The sequence below is a fragment of the Eretmochelys imbricata genome, chromosome 13 (genome assembly GCF_965152235.1).
Source record: "Eretmochelys imbricata isolate rEreImb1 chromosome 13, rEreImb1.hap1, whole genome shotgun sequence".
NCBI classification, from domain to species: domain Eukaryota; kingdom Metazoa; phylum Chordata; order Testudines; family Cheloniidae; genus Eretmochelys; species Eretmochelys imbricata.
The window spans coordinates 4,638,869-4,653,894 of NC_135584.1; the positions used below are offsets into that span (position 1 = coordinate 4,638,869).

General features: G+C 53.0%; 1 protein-coding gene across 3 annotated transcripts in view; it reads right to left on the reverse strand.

Annotated features, from left to right (window-relative positions):
* UCKL1 (uridine-cytidine kinase 1 like 1) overlaps positions 1 to 15,026 on the reverse strand; it is a 41,323-nt gene that overhangs the window by 12,022 nt on the left and 14,275 nt on the right. The window contains exons 2-8 of one of the 3 annotated variants that reach the window (XM_077831595.1): positions 12,532 to 12,725; positions 10,560 to 10,666; positions 9,147 to 9,317; positions 7,855 to 7,926; positions 4,317 to 4,506; positions 3,665 to 3,726; positions 1,543 to 1,559 (exon numbers count right to left, since the gene is read on the reverse strand). In XM_077831595.1, the coding sequence (XP_077687721.1) occupies positions 1,543 to 1,559; positions 3,665 to 3,726; positions 4,317 to 4,506; positions 7,855 to 7,926; positions 9,147 to 9,317; positions 10,560 to 10,666; positions 12,532 to 12,725 (813 nt within the window). Of the gene's footprint in view, positions 1 to 1,542; positions 1,560 to 3,664; positions 3,727 to 4,316; positions 4,507 to 7,854; positions 7,927 to 9,146; positions 9,318 to 10,559; positions 10,667 to 12,531; positions 12,726 to 13,314; positions 13,551 to 15,026 lie in introns of all 3 variants that reach the window. The other 2 variants (XM_077831596.1, XM_077831594.1) reach the window with 2 other exon arrangements.

Sequence of the window (15,026 nt, forward strand, 5' to 3'; positions counted from 1 at the left end):
AACACACAGCTGCCCCTGGGTGGACGGGGCGCTGGAGACAGCTGACTTAATAAAAACCTTTGGGTTTCATGAGTTTAAACCAATGTTTGCAGGCATGTTCCAACTCCGGACCTTCATTTTTTTCAAACTTTTACCAGAAAGGAAGCCTTGATTGAAATACACGATAAGGATTCTGAGGTTACCCAAGTGTTGTAGTTGTAGTTATTTGTGCAATTAAAGTGGTGCAGCACTAAACTCTCCATTACACAATCAGCACCATTTTATTCGATTTGTTGATTTTCAAGATGCACGAAGAAAAGGCAAAATCAAGACGACGAATAGTACTTTTTGGATTTCAGAATAATATAAGCTTGGGGGCAAAAATCAGCCTGTTACAAATTAGACATTTGTAACTGAAACATTTGCATGGTTGTGTCACTATATGCCGCCTCCCGACCCTCCAAACACTTACGTACATGAGCACAGGTACCCGTAGGAGTAGAGTTACTCACACGTATAGATGTTTGCCACATTAGGCCCTGAGATTGTTAAAAGTGAAATTTTAACCATCCAATTTACTTGCTTGAAAATAACTAGCTTTGGGAAAAAACAGAAGCTTTTCTATTCATCTGAGGGTTTGTAAAAGCTTTTTTATGCCAAATGTAAACTTCAGGCCTACCTGAGTTACGTGTCTCTTTAAACAAAGATATACATCTAAGTGGAAATGCATTTTTAGAAATGCATCTTTTCGCCTCCCACAAAAATAGCTGAAATCTTAGCTGAATGCCTAATGGAAGTGAAAAAGCAGAAGCACCATCTACATGCTGATATTGTAAGGGTAGCTAAATAGGTGTCTACTCTGTATATACACCTGGAGCTACTAGGCAATCGTATCTCCCACTATATTTTTGTCAAATCCTGAAATTATTTCCATAGAACTTGTCCTCCTGGACCAAAGCGTGTGTGTTACCACTCAGAATCAGTCGAGTTCCCTTTGGGCGCTATGACCCCTGTGCTTTAGTCTCCTGCTCCCCGAGGCTGCCTGAATTCTCAAGGAACTTCATTTAAATGTGAGGAGGGTTCAGCTTAAATTTCCTTTGGGTTACGAACACAAGGCCTTGGTTTTCCTATGCTTTTCCAGCGGCCGCTGCTCAGAAGAAGAATTCTCCAAACCACTTTTCACATTAGTTGAAGAAAAAAAAAATTCTGGTAAAAAATACCAAACTCTTTCCCATTCTGCAAGTCATCAGCCTTGTGAATGTCTCTGATTCACCGAAGAACAAGTTAGGCCTGGATCCAACGTCAATGGGAGTTGGATTGGGTACGCAGTCAGGTCAGATGTTGGCCATATAAACTGCAGGTACCTTCACTTTCTATATATGCCCAGTGCTTAAAATATTGCCCTCCTGGCTGTACCTGAGCACAAAGGGTGAGATGAGCTCTACTGGTCTGAGCTCCAGGAGGAAGTTACTGGATTCTGATAGAGACAGTGCAGCCCAAGCAGTGCCTGGCATTGGAAATGCCTCAGGTCACGCAGACAGGACAGAGTCATGAGGGTCTTACCTGACACTGAGTTCACGCTGCAGCAGTAACACAAAGACACAACGCAACCGGCATTAAGCATTGTCAAGCCCACGGGCGTTTAGAGACAAAAAAAAAAAAAAAAAAAAAAAAAAGGGAAAAATAGGAATATTTTCCTGCATTCACAGTTAGTCTTTCTCCCTCTGCCCCCCAATAAACCCCTCCCACACCTCAAAACTTAGCATCCACAGGTTCTCCCAAACCAGCAGTCTGGGAAGGACCCACATTTCTAACCTGCTGTGAGATTTAGCTGAAAGAAAGTTTTGCTCTAATTTGCTTTTCCTGAGGCCTGTTCCTGGAAGCAGTAGCTATCTCATCTCCATGGAAACCGGCCAGGTCTCGGACCCCAGCTATGAGTCAGTTCAGAGACTGCAAAACCAGTTTCCATCTTGTTTTAGATACCAGTTATTCTTCTGATATGACATCAGCGTTTCATACTTATACAAGAAAACAGCTCCTATGGCCGGGTAGCAAAATGAAACTTGGCTTTCACAATCTCTAGACCTGCCCTTATTTCAACACTACAAATAGGGCTGTTTGCAGGAAAATACAGGGACCCCTTTTTAACTAGGAGAGGAGACATTTTTGGAGGGGCACACTCTAGGCAAGTGCTAACGTATAGGAGCAATGTCTCCTATATGGACTTGCTGGCCTGTATGGTATTGCATGCAGTCTCATGCATGCAATACCAGGCAGCCAGATGGCTGTAGCCGAGTGGGAGCTTAGAAAGGCCAACTGGAGTGGAGAATTTTACTTCCAAGTGCATCTGACTTGTGTGCGCATTCGCCCTTCTGGAACTCTGCCCTGAGCAGAAGGGGAGCGTAGCTATCTTGAAAAACAAACAGATTCCAATGGCAAAATCAAAGTGCAAAGAGACCCCTCCCCCTGCCCCCAGCATATCCCCGAGTTAACATACCAAAGCTATATAGACCTGAGTGTTGTGGCCCTGAGATCACCAGTCTGCCCTTAATCTTCCCAGGGAAACCAGGAACTGCAGCCCACAGTGTATGGTACACAACCTCATCCGCTGATCTGACACCCCCCGCGAGTGCTCAGACATAACCCACCCTCCAGAGCAGTTACAGTCCAGTTACGGGATTCAAGATTTGTGAAAACTAGAGATGGCTGAGGAAGTAGCAATCTGGATCCACCTTCGAGCCGGTTCAGACTAGTATTCAGGTGTGAGGCTGAATTGTGGTATTTGGGTTGGCTGCTGCTGAAAGGTCTCCGCTCCCAGGGGGCAGACCTCAGCCATTTTCGCAAGGCTTCAATCAATGTGGGGGAGCGCGTCTGAACCGGATTTGAAAAACTGGCCTGTTCTGAGAGTTGTTCAGAGCCAGAAACCCAACGGCAGCGCGTGCTTGGAGGGCAGGAACTGGTTGAAGAGAAGGGGCCAGAGCAATGCACTGGAGGGAGAAGTCAGGGCCCGGTTTGTGCTTAACTCCTTGGGGCTGCTGAGTTTCCTAGGCCTGCAGTTAGGAATACTGTACCGGGGATGAGGCAAGTACAGTGGATTATGCTTACCAGCAAACTCTCAGTTCCCAGCAAGAAGTTGCTATTATCCAAGAGCTCCCAGTAAGGTACAGGCAGGTTCCCGGGTCTGCAGGCACGGAAGGAAGCACTGGGATGTGCCAAGCCTGGGCCCAGGGCCAGGGCAGGGTGCAGCCCAGAGAACGCAGGGAGAGGTGCCATGCAGCTCTGCAGGCCCCCAGCACCCTTGTGCAAAGCGCCAGCATCCAGGCTGCAGCCCTCTGCCTTCAGCTTGTCGCATGCCACTGTACAGAGGCAGGCCCAGCAGCAGCGGGCACATGGATGCACAGCTTGCCTTGCCCAGCTCCCAGCCAGTGCGGTGGCGGAGGGGAGAGGGAAGACTTGCCTGGTTGAGAAGAGGGAGGCTGGAGCGGAGTTTACTTAGGAGGTCAGGAATCTTGTATCATCGCCCCGCTGCTCTCACATGCAAATCCCAAGCCAAATGATACCCCGCTAGGTGCTGGATGGTGTCCCTAGCCACGCCACTGCCCCCGGCTCTCCCCAGGCGGTTAGCACCCGTATTGCCACCTCCGAGGCAAGGCTTTGAACTGGAGCTTCACAGCACAGCCCTTACCTCTTCCAGCTGGCTGTGGACATGCTGGACGATCAGGTCAATGGCCACGGTGTTCCCGCTACCTTCAGTGCGCCAAGAACAAGAGAGAGACAGGGTGAGTTCCAGGGACTCGGCGTCAAGTCAGCACCATCCTCTCTGCTGCCTGCGATTCTGAAACACGGGAACGCTGGGTCCCTGCCTTCCCAGACCCAAACCATAACCCACAAAACGGTCACTCTGCTCCCTGCTGGTTAATCTAGTGGCAGGCCCAGGCAGTCACCCGGGGTGAACTGAGGCAGACCCACCGACGTAACCAAAAACCACTCCCCACACGGCAGCACCGTTAGCTCCTTGGCAAGGGTTTGGCACAGGCAGCCAGCTCACCCTGGTGCCAACACGTGCCCACAGAGAGTTGCCAGGCCAATTAATTTTGATTGGGAGCCATCAAGAGCAGGGGCTGTAGGGTCATTCAATGCCCTAGTTGTCTGCCGCAGTTGGCATTGATGCCAGCAGGAGGGCAGAAGGGAACAGCCAGAGGCCAGAGCAGAGGGAGGAGGTGCGGGAGCTGGCGTTCGGACTCCTCTGCTAAGAGACAACGAGGCATGGGATTTCTCAGTGAGCCAACGTAATGAACGAGGAAAGAGGCCGGCCGGAAGCGAGCTGTGCCGGGTACCTCGGGGCACCACGATGTCGGCCAGCCGCATGGTGGGCTGGATGTACTGGTCGAAGGCAGGCTTGACAAACTTGTTGTACTGCTTGATGACCCCCTCAATGTCCCGACCGCGCTCCCCGATGTCCCTACGCAGGCGGCGCACCAGCCGGATGTCCGAGTCCGTGTCGACAAATATCTTCATGTCGAGAAGCTGAAAGGAGGCAGAACACGCACACAGCCCAGGTGGAGCATCACTCGTGCCGGACCCCTCCCGCTGTGCTGCCTTGAGGGCGCGCTCTCACTGCACCAGCTAGCAGGGAGGGGAAACCGCGGGTGGAGCCCTGCCCGCTCAAGCCAGGGAGAGGGAGGGGAGCTCTCCCTCTGCGGTTAGCCGTTCCCCGATCCCCCTGTTGCTGTCACAGAGCTGAGGGCCCGGTTCAAGCCCCTTGAAGGGAGCTGGAAAATCACCCATTGGGAAGTCACCAGGGTCCAAGCAGCCTTGGAAATCACAGCAGGGGAACTAAGATATGTCAGGGCAGCGCTTGGAGTTCTGCTGCACAAGCCTGCATCATCGTGACAGAGAAACAGCCCCCCAACTCCAGCCTCACCCGGCAGAAGGGAATTCATCACAATCCCCTCTTCTAGTGTGCGTTTCCCCTACAGCTCAACGGGACCATCGGCGGGAGATTGTAATTTACCTGGTAGCGAGGGTCTGCCACTGAAAAGGGGCCCATACAGCCAGAGCCAGTAATGGGTACAGGCACGAGAAGTTTGGTTCAAAGATCCATCAATGGGGGAGGGAAATTTTATGCCTATTGTCACCCTTCTTTTGACACCAGGGTCAGCACTCTGCTGAGCAACAGCAGATATCAGGGCCTTGCAGTTCAGCTTCCCACTGGTATCAAAGACGTGGTGTCTGAGTATATGTGTAACTTATACATATAGACCAGTCCTGGAACAGAGGTGGTCAGCCAGCATGCAGGGAGCAACTCTGCCTCAAAAGCTGATCTCAAACTGCTGCTTACACAACTCCCTCTCCAAGGACCAATTCCTCGATGCAGAACCGGGCAGAACAAAAAAACCACCACCACCGTGTACGTCTTCCCAAGACTAAGCATTTGCGTGCACACTAAGAAAAATGTCGTGGAAGACTATGTGTAACAGTGTCACCTAGTGACACTTGCCCTACTAACATTAAATATATTTAGGCTTGGCAGAATTTGATTTTTTTGGTATAATTTCCCCGGGTACTATTGATGTTTATTTTTAAGCTTTATTTGTATCCATTTAAATTTTCACAGTTGCAGGAATGTATGGAGGGGTCAGACTAATTATTTAATGACAGCAGATGTTGAGATTCAAAAAGTTAAAAGTTTTATAACTATTAAACATGAACTGTCAACATCACATGTCAAACATCCAAGGTAAAAATCCTTAAATCAAACTCTTATAAATTCTCAGGAAGCATTTTTCTTACTTTATCTAGCTGTAAATTTCAATGATCATTGCTGGGAATATTTATTTTGTGTGTGTGTGTGGTGAAATCGACGTTTACTGAAAAAAATCTTATTCTTCCAAGCCTAAATCTATCCCTAACCTAATGGAATGAACGGGTGACAGCCTCTACATTGCAAAATCTGAATATAGCCCTCCCTCCAATGCACCTTCAGAGACACCCATGAAGCCACTAGAAATCCAGGTCAACTGAGACACTGTAGTTCCCGAGCTGGGAGCCCAGTCAGGATGGGCCAACTTTTCATTCTCCAGGCAAAGGTCCAGTCCATAGTCTGCCTGTGGAACTCATTGCCACAAGAGGTCAGAGAGTCCAATATAGCAGCTGATTCTCTTTTTAAAGGGCTGGATAAACTTGTGCCCAACATCAGGATCAGTAAGGTGGGGGAAGGGATAATCCAAGCTAAACTTCAGGCACGCACTGCTCATCATGGGTCAGGAGGGAATTCTATCTATCCAGGTTCTTATTGGATCCTATCAGCATAGCCTCTGAGTGCCCTCCCCGTCTCCTCTGTACACAGCATTGCATGACTCGCTAGGGCTCCTTCATGTCCTGCAAAGAGTCAGGGAACGGCCATTTCCAGAGACAGGACATCAGGCTTTATGGGCCTTAAGTCTGATCTGTTGCATCTGAGCCAACGCAGCCTTAATCAGCCACTTTCTGTATCTCAGCAAGTGCAATTCACACATCTATTCTCATGCCCGCGAGATCCATTCTGTTCTAAAACTCACTTGTACTAGTAGATCCCACTCTTTTGCCAGGGCGCTATTTCCTAAGCTCAACTTTAAAAGGATGCGGAGGAGATTCGAGTGGCTAGTGACAATGGCAGAGACCTATTAGGATGTGCCAGAATGTAACTTGTGGGCACTGGCTGGCTAATGCTGGAAGTGGGCCAAACACAGCAGGTCGCCCATGGCGGCTCCAAGTCACAGCGCTGCCTTTAAGTAGGAAAAGCAAGAACAATCTCTCTCTCCCCCCAGGAAATACTCCTCTGGGGCTACATCTACACTTGGAGATAGGGGTGCGATTTCCAGCTCATGCAGACATGTTCCTGCTAGCTCCCATGAGCTAGCATGCTAAAAATAGAAGCGTAACCATGGCAGTGAGTAGTGGCATGGACTAGCCATAAACCTGCCTGACCCCCATGGGTATGTTCTTGGGTAGGCTAACTACCCCACAGGCCATTCTCTGATGCCTGTTCAACCCCAGCTATGCTGTCTGTAACATGCTAGCTTGATGAGAGCTAGGGCGGCTTTGTGAACTGGGAATCACATCCCTCGCTCCAAGTGAGATTCACGCAGCTGACCACTGGATGTCATTATTGCTCCAGACGAGCAGATCACGAAAGTGCATTGAACAATAAAGCAAAGCTTCTAGATGAAAGCAGGCAGACACATTCGGGTTTGTACACAGCTTGGCCTCTCATGTTACATTTTTCAAGTATTGCGTTAGGGCTCATAAAAAAAAAAGGAACTTGCAGCCCTGGCAAGGATCAGATAAGCTTGCAGTTGCTGGACCAGCTCATCCTAGCAAACGGACTGCAATGTGTAGAGATTACAGAGACTAGGAGAATAGAATTGTGCCAGATTTAGTGGTGCTTTTGTGCAGTGGACAATTGCCACCAGGAATTAGATTGTAACCACTAAACTCATTACACCTGGTACCAAATCACCAGCCTCCACATCTCTACAGATGGGTTAGAGCATTAGCCTGTGTTTCTCCCAACGTCCTTCCACTTGGCTTTGTAATTATTAGCAGCTGAAGCCCATTGAGATCCTACAGTAAACTCCTACAGCAATCAGGAATACATCTGCTGAAAGCATCCATCTCCCTGGCCCTAGACATCAGAGACCATTAGGGGGAAGATTCCATCTTTCCTTCCTCTCCCCACATGCACGTGGATGGAGAGCAGGAGGTGGGGAGGCGTACAGCAAGGAATGCTCCCCGACAGCTCCTACTTTCCCAGCCAGGACGCAAGACGATGCCGTGAGACCCTCTTGGCTTTGCCTCTGCAGCCCATCATCCTTCTAAAGGACCCTTTCTCACCTCCAGGAGCTCCTTGTCCGCAAAAGCCATGATGCCTTCAAAGATAATCACATTGGCGCCGTACAGTGTTTTCTGGGAGGAAACGGAAGGACATTGGTCAAACCCAATGCAGTTAGTAAAAGAACGAGAGGAGAAAAATACTCCACCGGAGGGAGAGATGATAAAGGAGCATGAAGTTCAGCACAACAGGAAGGGTTTGAATGCTCTGGAAATCCGGGGTCAATTAAGGCCCCATTGCTGGGCCCCAACGAGTGGGTGCTGGAAAAGTGCCGCTGGGACACTGGACATGACAAGGGCACCCCCCTTACAGTAGAAACGGCGATGGAACAGACCAACCTATGAACGATACCAGAGGGTCCAGCCCCTTAAGAGACACCATCCCCAGAGAGAGGATGCGTCAGATAAAGGGAGCACCACCTGGTCTCCCACATGTTTCCAGGCAAGAGACGAGGCTGCTGTGTTTCTTTTAAATTGATCTTCAAGCCAAAGAAGGAAGGAAAGTGCTCAGCCTGACTGGGGATTGAACAAGCCCATTACGGAGGAGGCCTCTTCTATACCGCTTATGAATACCAGTCCCAAGACGGGTGCTTCCCCTAAAGAGACTGTCTTTTCATTTCTCCTTCCCCGCGCTGGGAAATCTCACCCACTCAGAGCCTTTCCATGTAAAATCTCTGCCTCCCTCCCTCAAGACTGTATGCTGCAGATACCATCCCCTCTGCAAGGAGGTCTGAATCGAATTCCCTTCAGACCTTCTCTGTGCTATTCCTCACATCGACGGCCGGGGTCAGTGCTGCATAATCTACAGCTCTCCCTACTGTAACCAACCGAGAGACAAGTGCTCACACACACCTGCTCCTGTCCCTGGGCAGCTGGGACCAGAGACCTGCTCTGTCGGCTTCAAAACCATGGGCTTCTACCACTTGAGTTAATGGGGAACTCCCTTTGCTGCCAGTAGCAGTAGATCCTTTATCTTTTGTTTGTCAGCCACTAGATGACAGCATTGCTCCCTCCCTTATACACACCAAGCCAGCCCATTCGCGGAGAGCACACTGCCACTCCTGGGTTCCTACCAAGCCAGGCACCAGAAACAGACACCATACGTCCCACACGGCAACGTGACCACTAGGCTGGGATCTTGGGTTTTCAATCTATGGTGTTTGAAAGGGATGGGACTTTTAGTCTGAAGATGCAGGTGCATTATCCCTCTTCCCATCTCAGGATAGCCCCTCCACCCCCAGCACACGAATCACCCCTCACCCCCAGGCCCCATCAGTCCCTTTGTGTCCTCGTACCCATTCCTTCTTCCGGCTATGGGTGGTGAAGTCGTAGATGGGGATCGTTACGCTCTTGCCTTGCTTGAGTTTCTTCAGGGTGGAGATGATCAAGTCAAAGTCGAAGGCGTCGGGGTGGTCAAAGTTGAAGTCGTTGCTGGCCGCCTGCTCCTGCTGCTGTTTGGTGAGCACCTACCCGAGACAGGAGAGGGAGCTGCAGGGTTCATTGTACGCCGTCAAAACAGAGAGCGCCGCAGCCTGGGAAGCCTCAGCCAGGAGCCACGTGGGCTGCGCTATGGACAGTGCATGAGAGAGCAGGACGAAGGCCAAACTGTGAAGAATTGCCCTAGAGCCAGGGATTCCCTGGGTCTCCTACCCTGACAGGCAGAAGCAGCTTGGCTTGCTGGCCCGTACCGCGGGGTGTGGGCTGCAGCTGACGAGACCCTAGCCCTTTTATTTCTAGGGAAGAGGGACGATGGCCCCGTGGTTAGGGTTTCATCCCAGGGCTGGCCCTTTCTGAGAGTCTGGCTGCACGGGGCTTGGGCAAATGGGGGAGGGGGCAGCTCCCCAGACATTGACCCCTCCCCCTGCGGCTGGGAGCAATGGGGGCAGGAATGAGGGAGTGCAGAGCTTCCTGCAACTCGGGGGAGGTTCCCGGAGGTGGGTCTGACCTGGCCCTGGGAGTGGCCCATGCAGGGGAAGAAGAAGTCCTTTTCCCTCTCCAGCCCAGCCAGGACGCTGGAGGCCGGTGTATAGCAGGGGCCCCCAGCTCCAGGCCCAGCACTCGGGGGTTAAAAGGGCCTTGGGGCAGGCTGTGTGTGTGACCACAGCGCCCCCCTGACCACGGCACCCACCTATAAGGCTGGCCCTGTGGCTCTCAAGAGATGTGGGTTCAAATCCTTGCTCTGCCACAGCCCTTCCTAACGGAGGACAGAGGCACAGATAGACTGAGTGCCTTCCTCACCCATCAGCCAAGGTCAAGTTTTTCTGTGCCTCAGTTTCCCACGTGTAAAACAGGGATGACAGCAATTCCTTACCTCACAGGGCTTTATGAATCTTTAATGCATTAAAGACAGAGAGACGCTTGGGTCCTACAGCAGTGGGGGTTCAATCGAAACAACGCTTTTCATTAACGTTAGAGAGCTTGTGTCATTCAGCTAACACAGCTCAGTCCCGACCACGTTAGTCCAGCCTGGTCCCCTGGTAACCGAGACAGAGGCCTAATGCAGGCGGGATTTGTGCAAGACAGAACCATGTCACTGGCGCATCGCTCCTGATGCAGCCAGGCCACAGACACACACTCGAAAGAGCCGCCTGCCTCCCCCTGACCTGTTCTACCGAGTGTGTCGGCATACCCCATTCAGCAGGATGGGGAGGACTCCGGAGGGGACAAACCTGAGCCGGCTGTGGGCTAAGGAGCTGGCGGCGGCTCACCTTGTAGAAAGAGTCCATGGAGAGCAGGACCACCCAGGGGACATCTAGAGCTTCGATGATCATTCTGGCCACGGTGGTCTTTCCAGAAGCACTGCCCCCTCCCAAGCCTGATGGGGGGGAGAGACAGAGAGAGAAGAATGAAGCAAACGTACCAGCAGCCCGACCTTCCAAGCTCAGTTAACGCTGGCAGATCTCGCTGGGCTGCACTTGACAAACGAATGATTCCGTCATTACAAGTAACTGGGGATGGCGAAGGCCCTTCAGCCTAGAATCACTGGGTTAGGAGGAGAGCCAGCATTCGAACCAGCCCGGAGAGAGTCCTGGTATCGGTCACACACGGCAGTAAAAAATAAACTCCTCCCACAAGCACGAGGTGCAAACAGGGGGACATTGCTGAGAGAGAGAGAGCGAGCCCCACCCCTCCTCTGCCCTGGCTATTTGGAGCATCAGCTCATGAGGGCATCGCTCGTTATGTGTACACACAGCAGCCAAAGGCATGAGACCCTTATCTCAGTGGGATCTTTGGGCACCACCGTAATACAAACAGATACGTCCAATGCACCAATGTCTGTCTCTCCGCAACAGACTGGGGGGGGGTGTCCCCCAAGTTCTAGGGTGCGTACGCAGGGGGTCACTCTGTGACCATGGTGACTGGTAGGACTGCAGATCCGCCCCACTCCCCTGCAATCCTGTATTTATAGATTCCAAAGCCAGAAGGGACCATGGGGATCATCTAGTCCAGGGGCGGGCAAACTTTTTGGCCTGAGGGCTGCGACGGGTTTCTGAAATTGTATGGAGGGCCGGTTAGGGGAGGCTGAGCCTCTGCAAACAGCCAGGCATGGCCCAGCCCCCACCCCCATCTGATCCCCCCGACAGCCCCCCGAGGACCCCTGCCCCATCCACCACCACCCCCTGCTCTCGGTCCCCTGACCACCCTGCAACCCCCCGCCCCTAACTGCTCCCCGCCGCCCCATCCAACCCCCCCCTCCCTTGACTTACCCCTCCCCCAGGACCCCTGCCCCATCCAACCACCCCTTCTCCCTGACCGCCCCCAGACCCCTCGCCCCTAACTGCTCCCTGCCCCTAACTGCCCCCCACCACCCCATTCAACCCCCTCTCTCCTACCTGACTGCCCCCCCGGAACCCTGCCCCCATCCAACCACCCCTTCTCCCTGTCCCCTGACCACCCCCCTGCCACCCCATCCAACCCCTCCTCTCCTTCCTGACTGCCCTCCGGGACCCTTGCCCCCATTTAACCCCCATTCCCTGCCCTCTGACCTCCCCGACCCCTATCCACGCCCCTGACAACCCCCCAAACTCCTCTTCCCTCTATCCAAGCCCCCCACCCCCTTACCGCGCTGCCTGGAGCACTGATGGCTGGCAGCGTGGCTGCACCAGGACAGGCAGCCAGGGCAGGCTGGGCTCTGCAACCCCGCTGCCCAGAGCATTGCGCCACGTGGTGGCATGGGAGGGGGGACAGCCTCCCGGGCCAGGAGCTCAGGAGCCGGGCAGGATGGTCCCGTGGGCTGGATGTGGCCCGTAGTTTGCTCACCTCTGGTCTAGTCTGACCTCCCGTAGAACACAGGCCAGAGCATAATTCCTAGAGCATTGTAGCTTTCAGCTGCCCACGGAGAAAGACAAGGACCCTAAGGGAGCAGTCGCTAAGACAGACTAATCAGAGCCCCCCCTCAGTTTGAGAAGAGTGGGGGCCCAAGCTTGGGAACCAAGCTGGAGTCTCTGGCATGGTAGCGAGGTGTGCTAGTGAGGCAGGAGCCATCTCAGAGAGATGCACTGTTGCAAAGGACCCTATGCCAAGATCAAACCAAGATCCTTGCTATGGCGGCTGCGAGGGACGGCAAGACCTGAAGGGACACACGCCACACCAGCCCTCAGCAAAGAGCCTCTGAAGCCACCCTCTGGCCGTTAACGCCTGACAGGCCTGCGCTCGGAAAGCTCCCAGCAGATGCCTTACCGATGACAAAGGCCTCTTTGGACTGCGTCCCGTGCTCGTTGTACCATGGCGGCCGCCCAGCTGTGTAGATCGTCCTTTTGCTCGTCCGCAGCAGGGGCGGCTCGGATTTGCACTGGCTGGTGGTCCTTTTCCGGGGCGGCCTTGCAGCACCCACCGCAGGGTACAGTCTGTCTAAGGATTCCGCTCCGCTGGTGCTAGGAGACGGGAAGAAGAAGAAGAAGGAGAAGAAGAAACCTGGTCATCTGGGGCAACATTCGCAGCGGGGGCCCCCTGATCTGTGAGGGCATCCCCTCGAGAGGCTGAAACTGACGCATTGACTTGAAAAGAGGCCAGAGGGATTAACGATAAACCGTGTTCTCCTGAACTCACTCAGGGGAAGGAACACAGCTGGGTTAATGATGAACCCTCCTCTCCCAGCCACCGTGTGATCTCCGCAGTGGATTCTGCGGCAGTTCTTCGCATTGCCAGTGGGATGGAACAGACCAGAGGAGGGCCCTGCCCAAAGCACTGCATTAACCCACTGCCTACGGGGCGCTCCTGCGTCTGACAGGCTTGGGAAACAGGCTATCTGAAATTGCCCCAAGGAAATTGCCCCAAGTTCTGGCCCTGACTAGTGCCATCAGCAGCAAGCTGCTGTTCGGGGTAAGTGTCTCTAGTGGATAGAGGGGCCTGGGGCTCAAGACCCCTGGACTCTCTTCCTGGCTGTGCCAGGCTTCTTGTGTGACCTCAGGCCAGTCGCTCAACCATTACATGCCTCAGTTTGCCCATGTGAAAAAAACTTGCCTGCTGGTACCTCACTCAGGGTGCAGAGGGAAGTTTGGTGGTGAAAGCTTCTGAGATCCTCCCCAGTGAAGGGGCTACACAAGCACATAGCATTGGTAAGTGCCATGATGGAGACATTCTCCTCTCGAAAGCTCTCTCAGCAAGCAGTGAATTCTGTGTTATCCATGTGCCAGGGTAAAAACACCTCTGTTCTTTAGCCTGGCCTGGCCTGAAGTAGCCCAGACGTGTTTACACTACTGTGGAGAACACACAAGTGTCTATATTAGGCCACGTACTCCCACTCCTTAACACACACCTCTTCAAGCAATATCTCCTCCTTCCCCTTCCCCCGTTAGCCACTCCCAAAGTGCCCCCCACCGGCATGCCCTGAACTGCCCTCTTGAATCTCATCTCATTCAGATTTTCTCTCTTCAGGGCAGGGAATGTGTGCCCAGGGTTATAAAGTGCTGCGGATATTCAGTGTTTATGTATTTAATAATGATTATTCTTTGCCTTGCAGTAGAACCTAGAGGTCCCACAAGCATGGTTCAGGACCCCCCAGTGCCAGGCGCTGTACACACATTGAACAAAAAATGGTCCCTGCCCCGAAGAGCTTACAATCCACGTAATACCAACACATGGCAACCCCCCGGGTTAGCAGACACCAGACCCACTCCCCCAAGTGAGAAGGCAGAGGGGTTCATGGGGACAAAGAAAAGATCACCCATATAAAGAGATCAAAAATAGCCAGGCACAGACAGGAGACCCCCCTCCTTCCCTGATAGCAGGGTGGTGCGTGGTGGGTTGTATTTTTAACCCCTCCATCTGCCGAGAAGTGGCGGTCTGGCTGCAGCCAGTGCATTTCCAGCCCTTCTGGCCTCACAGCGGGAGGGGGACGCAGGCTGCTGTAGTACAATCACACGAGCCCCTGGGGAGGGGAGCGCGAGGGGTGGGTGTGTGAGCTTGCCCTGTGCTGCGCTGCTAAGGGCCGCCTCCTCCTCTCACCAGCTGCTGCAGCAGGAGGGGGGGAACCAAGTCCTTTCACACTTGGTAGCCCCGTGGCAGAGGTGCCGAGATAAACTGCAGCCGGCCAGGAGATAAGCTGCAGCCGGCGCTGCCAGGTCGACGTGCCAGGGATGGAACAGATTATTTCTATCAGATCCTGCCGACTCTGGCCTCCCTGCTCCTCGCGCTTTCCATTTCCAAGGCTCGGGGGACCTTTCCTCCCTCTTAAGTACACGTAAGGGGATAACAACAGCACCAGCAGGCGCTGCCTGGGCAGGGAAGCAGGCTTAGCACCGCCTGCCCCCATCTCCTGGGTCCTAGTGGAGAAAGACCAGAGCTGGCGTGGGAACAGTAGAAAGTGAGGGCCACCGGCTCATTCCTGGAGAGAGCTATTACTCTTTCTTCTCCTACCTAGGATCCAAGCTATTCCTGAGACCCCTGACCATACAAAGGGGACAAGGGTCCTCTCAGCCTTCCCTGTACAGAGCCCCTTCTGCATAGCAACCTGGGGAGACCAAGGAGGCCACGACACCTGACACTGCTCCCCCACCCTTGGGGGGCCCCATCCTAGAGGCCAGCCGCAGAGCCATCACCCTTGCAAAGCGAATTGGCAAGCGTCACCAACCATTTGTAGATCAAGATTGGGTGTTTTTCTAAAAGATCTGCTCTCACTCAAAGAGGAATTATCCGGGGGACGTTCTATGGCCAGTTATCCAGGCGGTCAGACT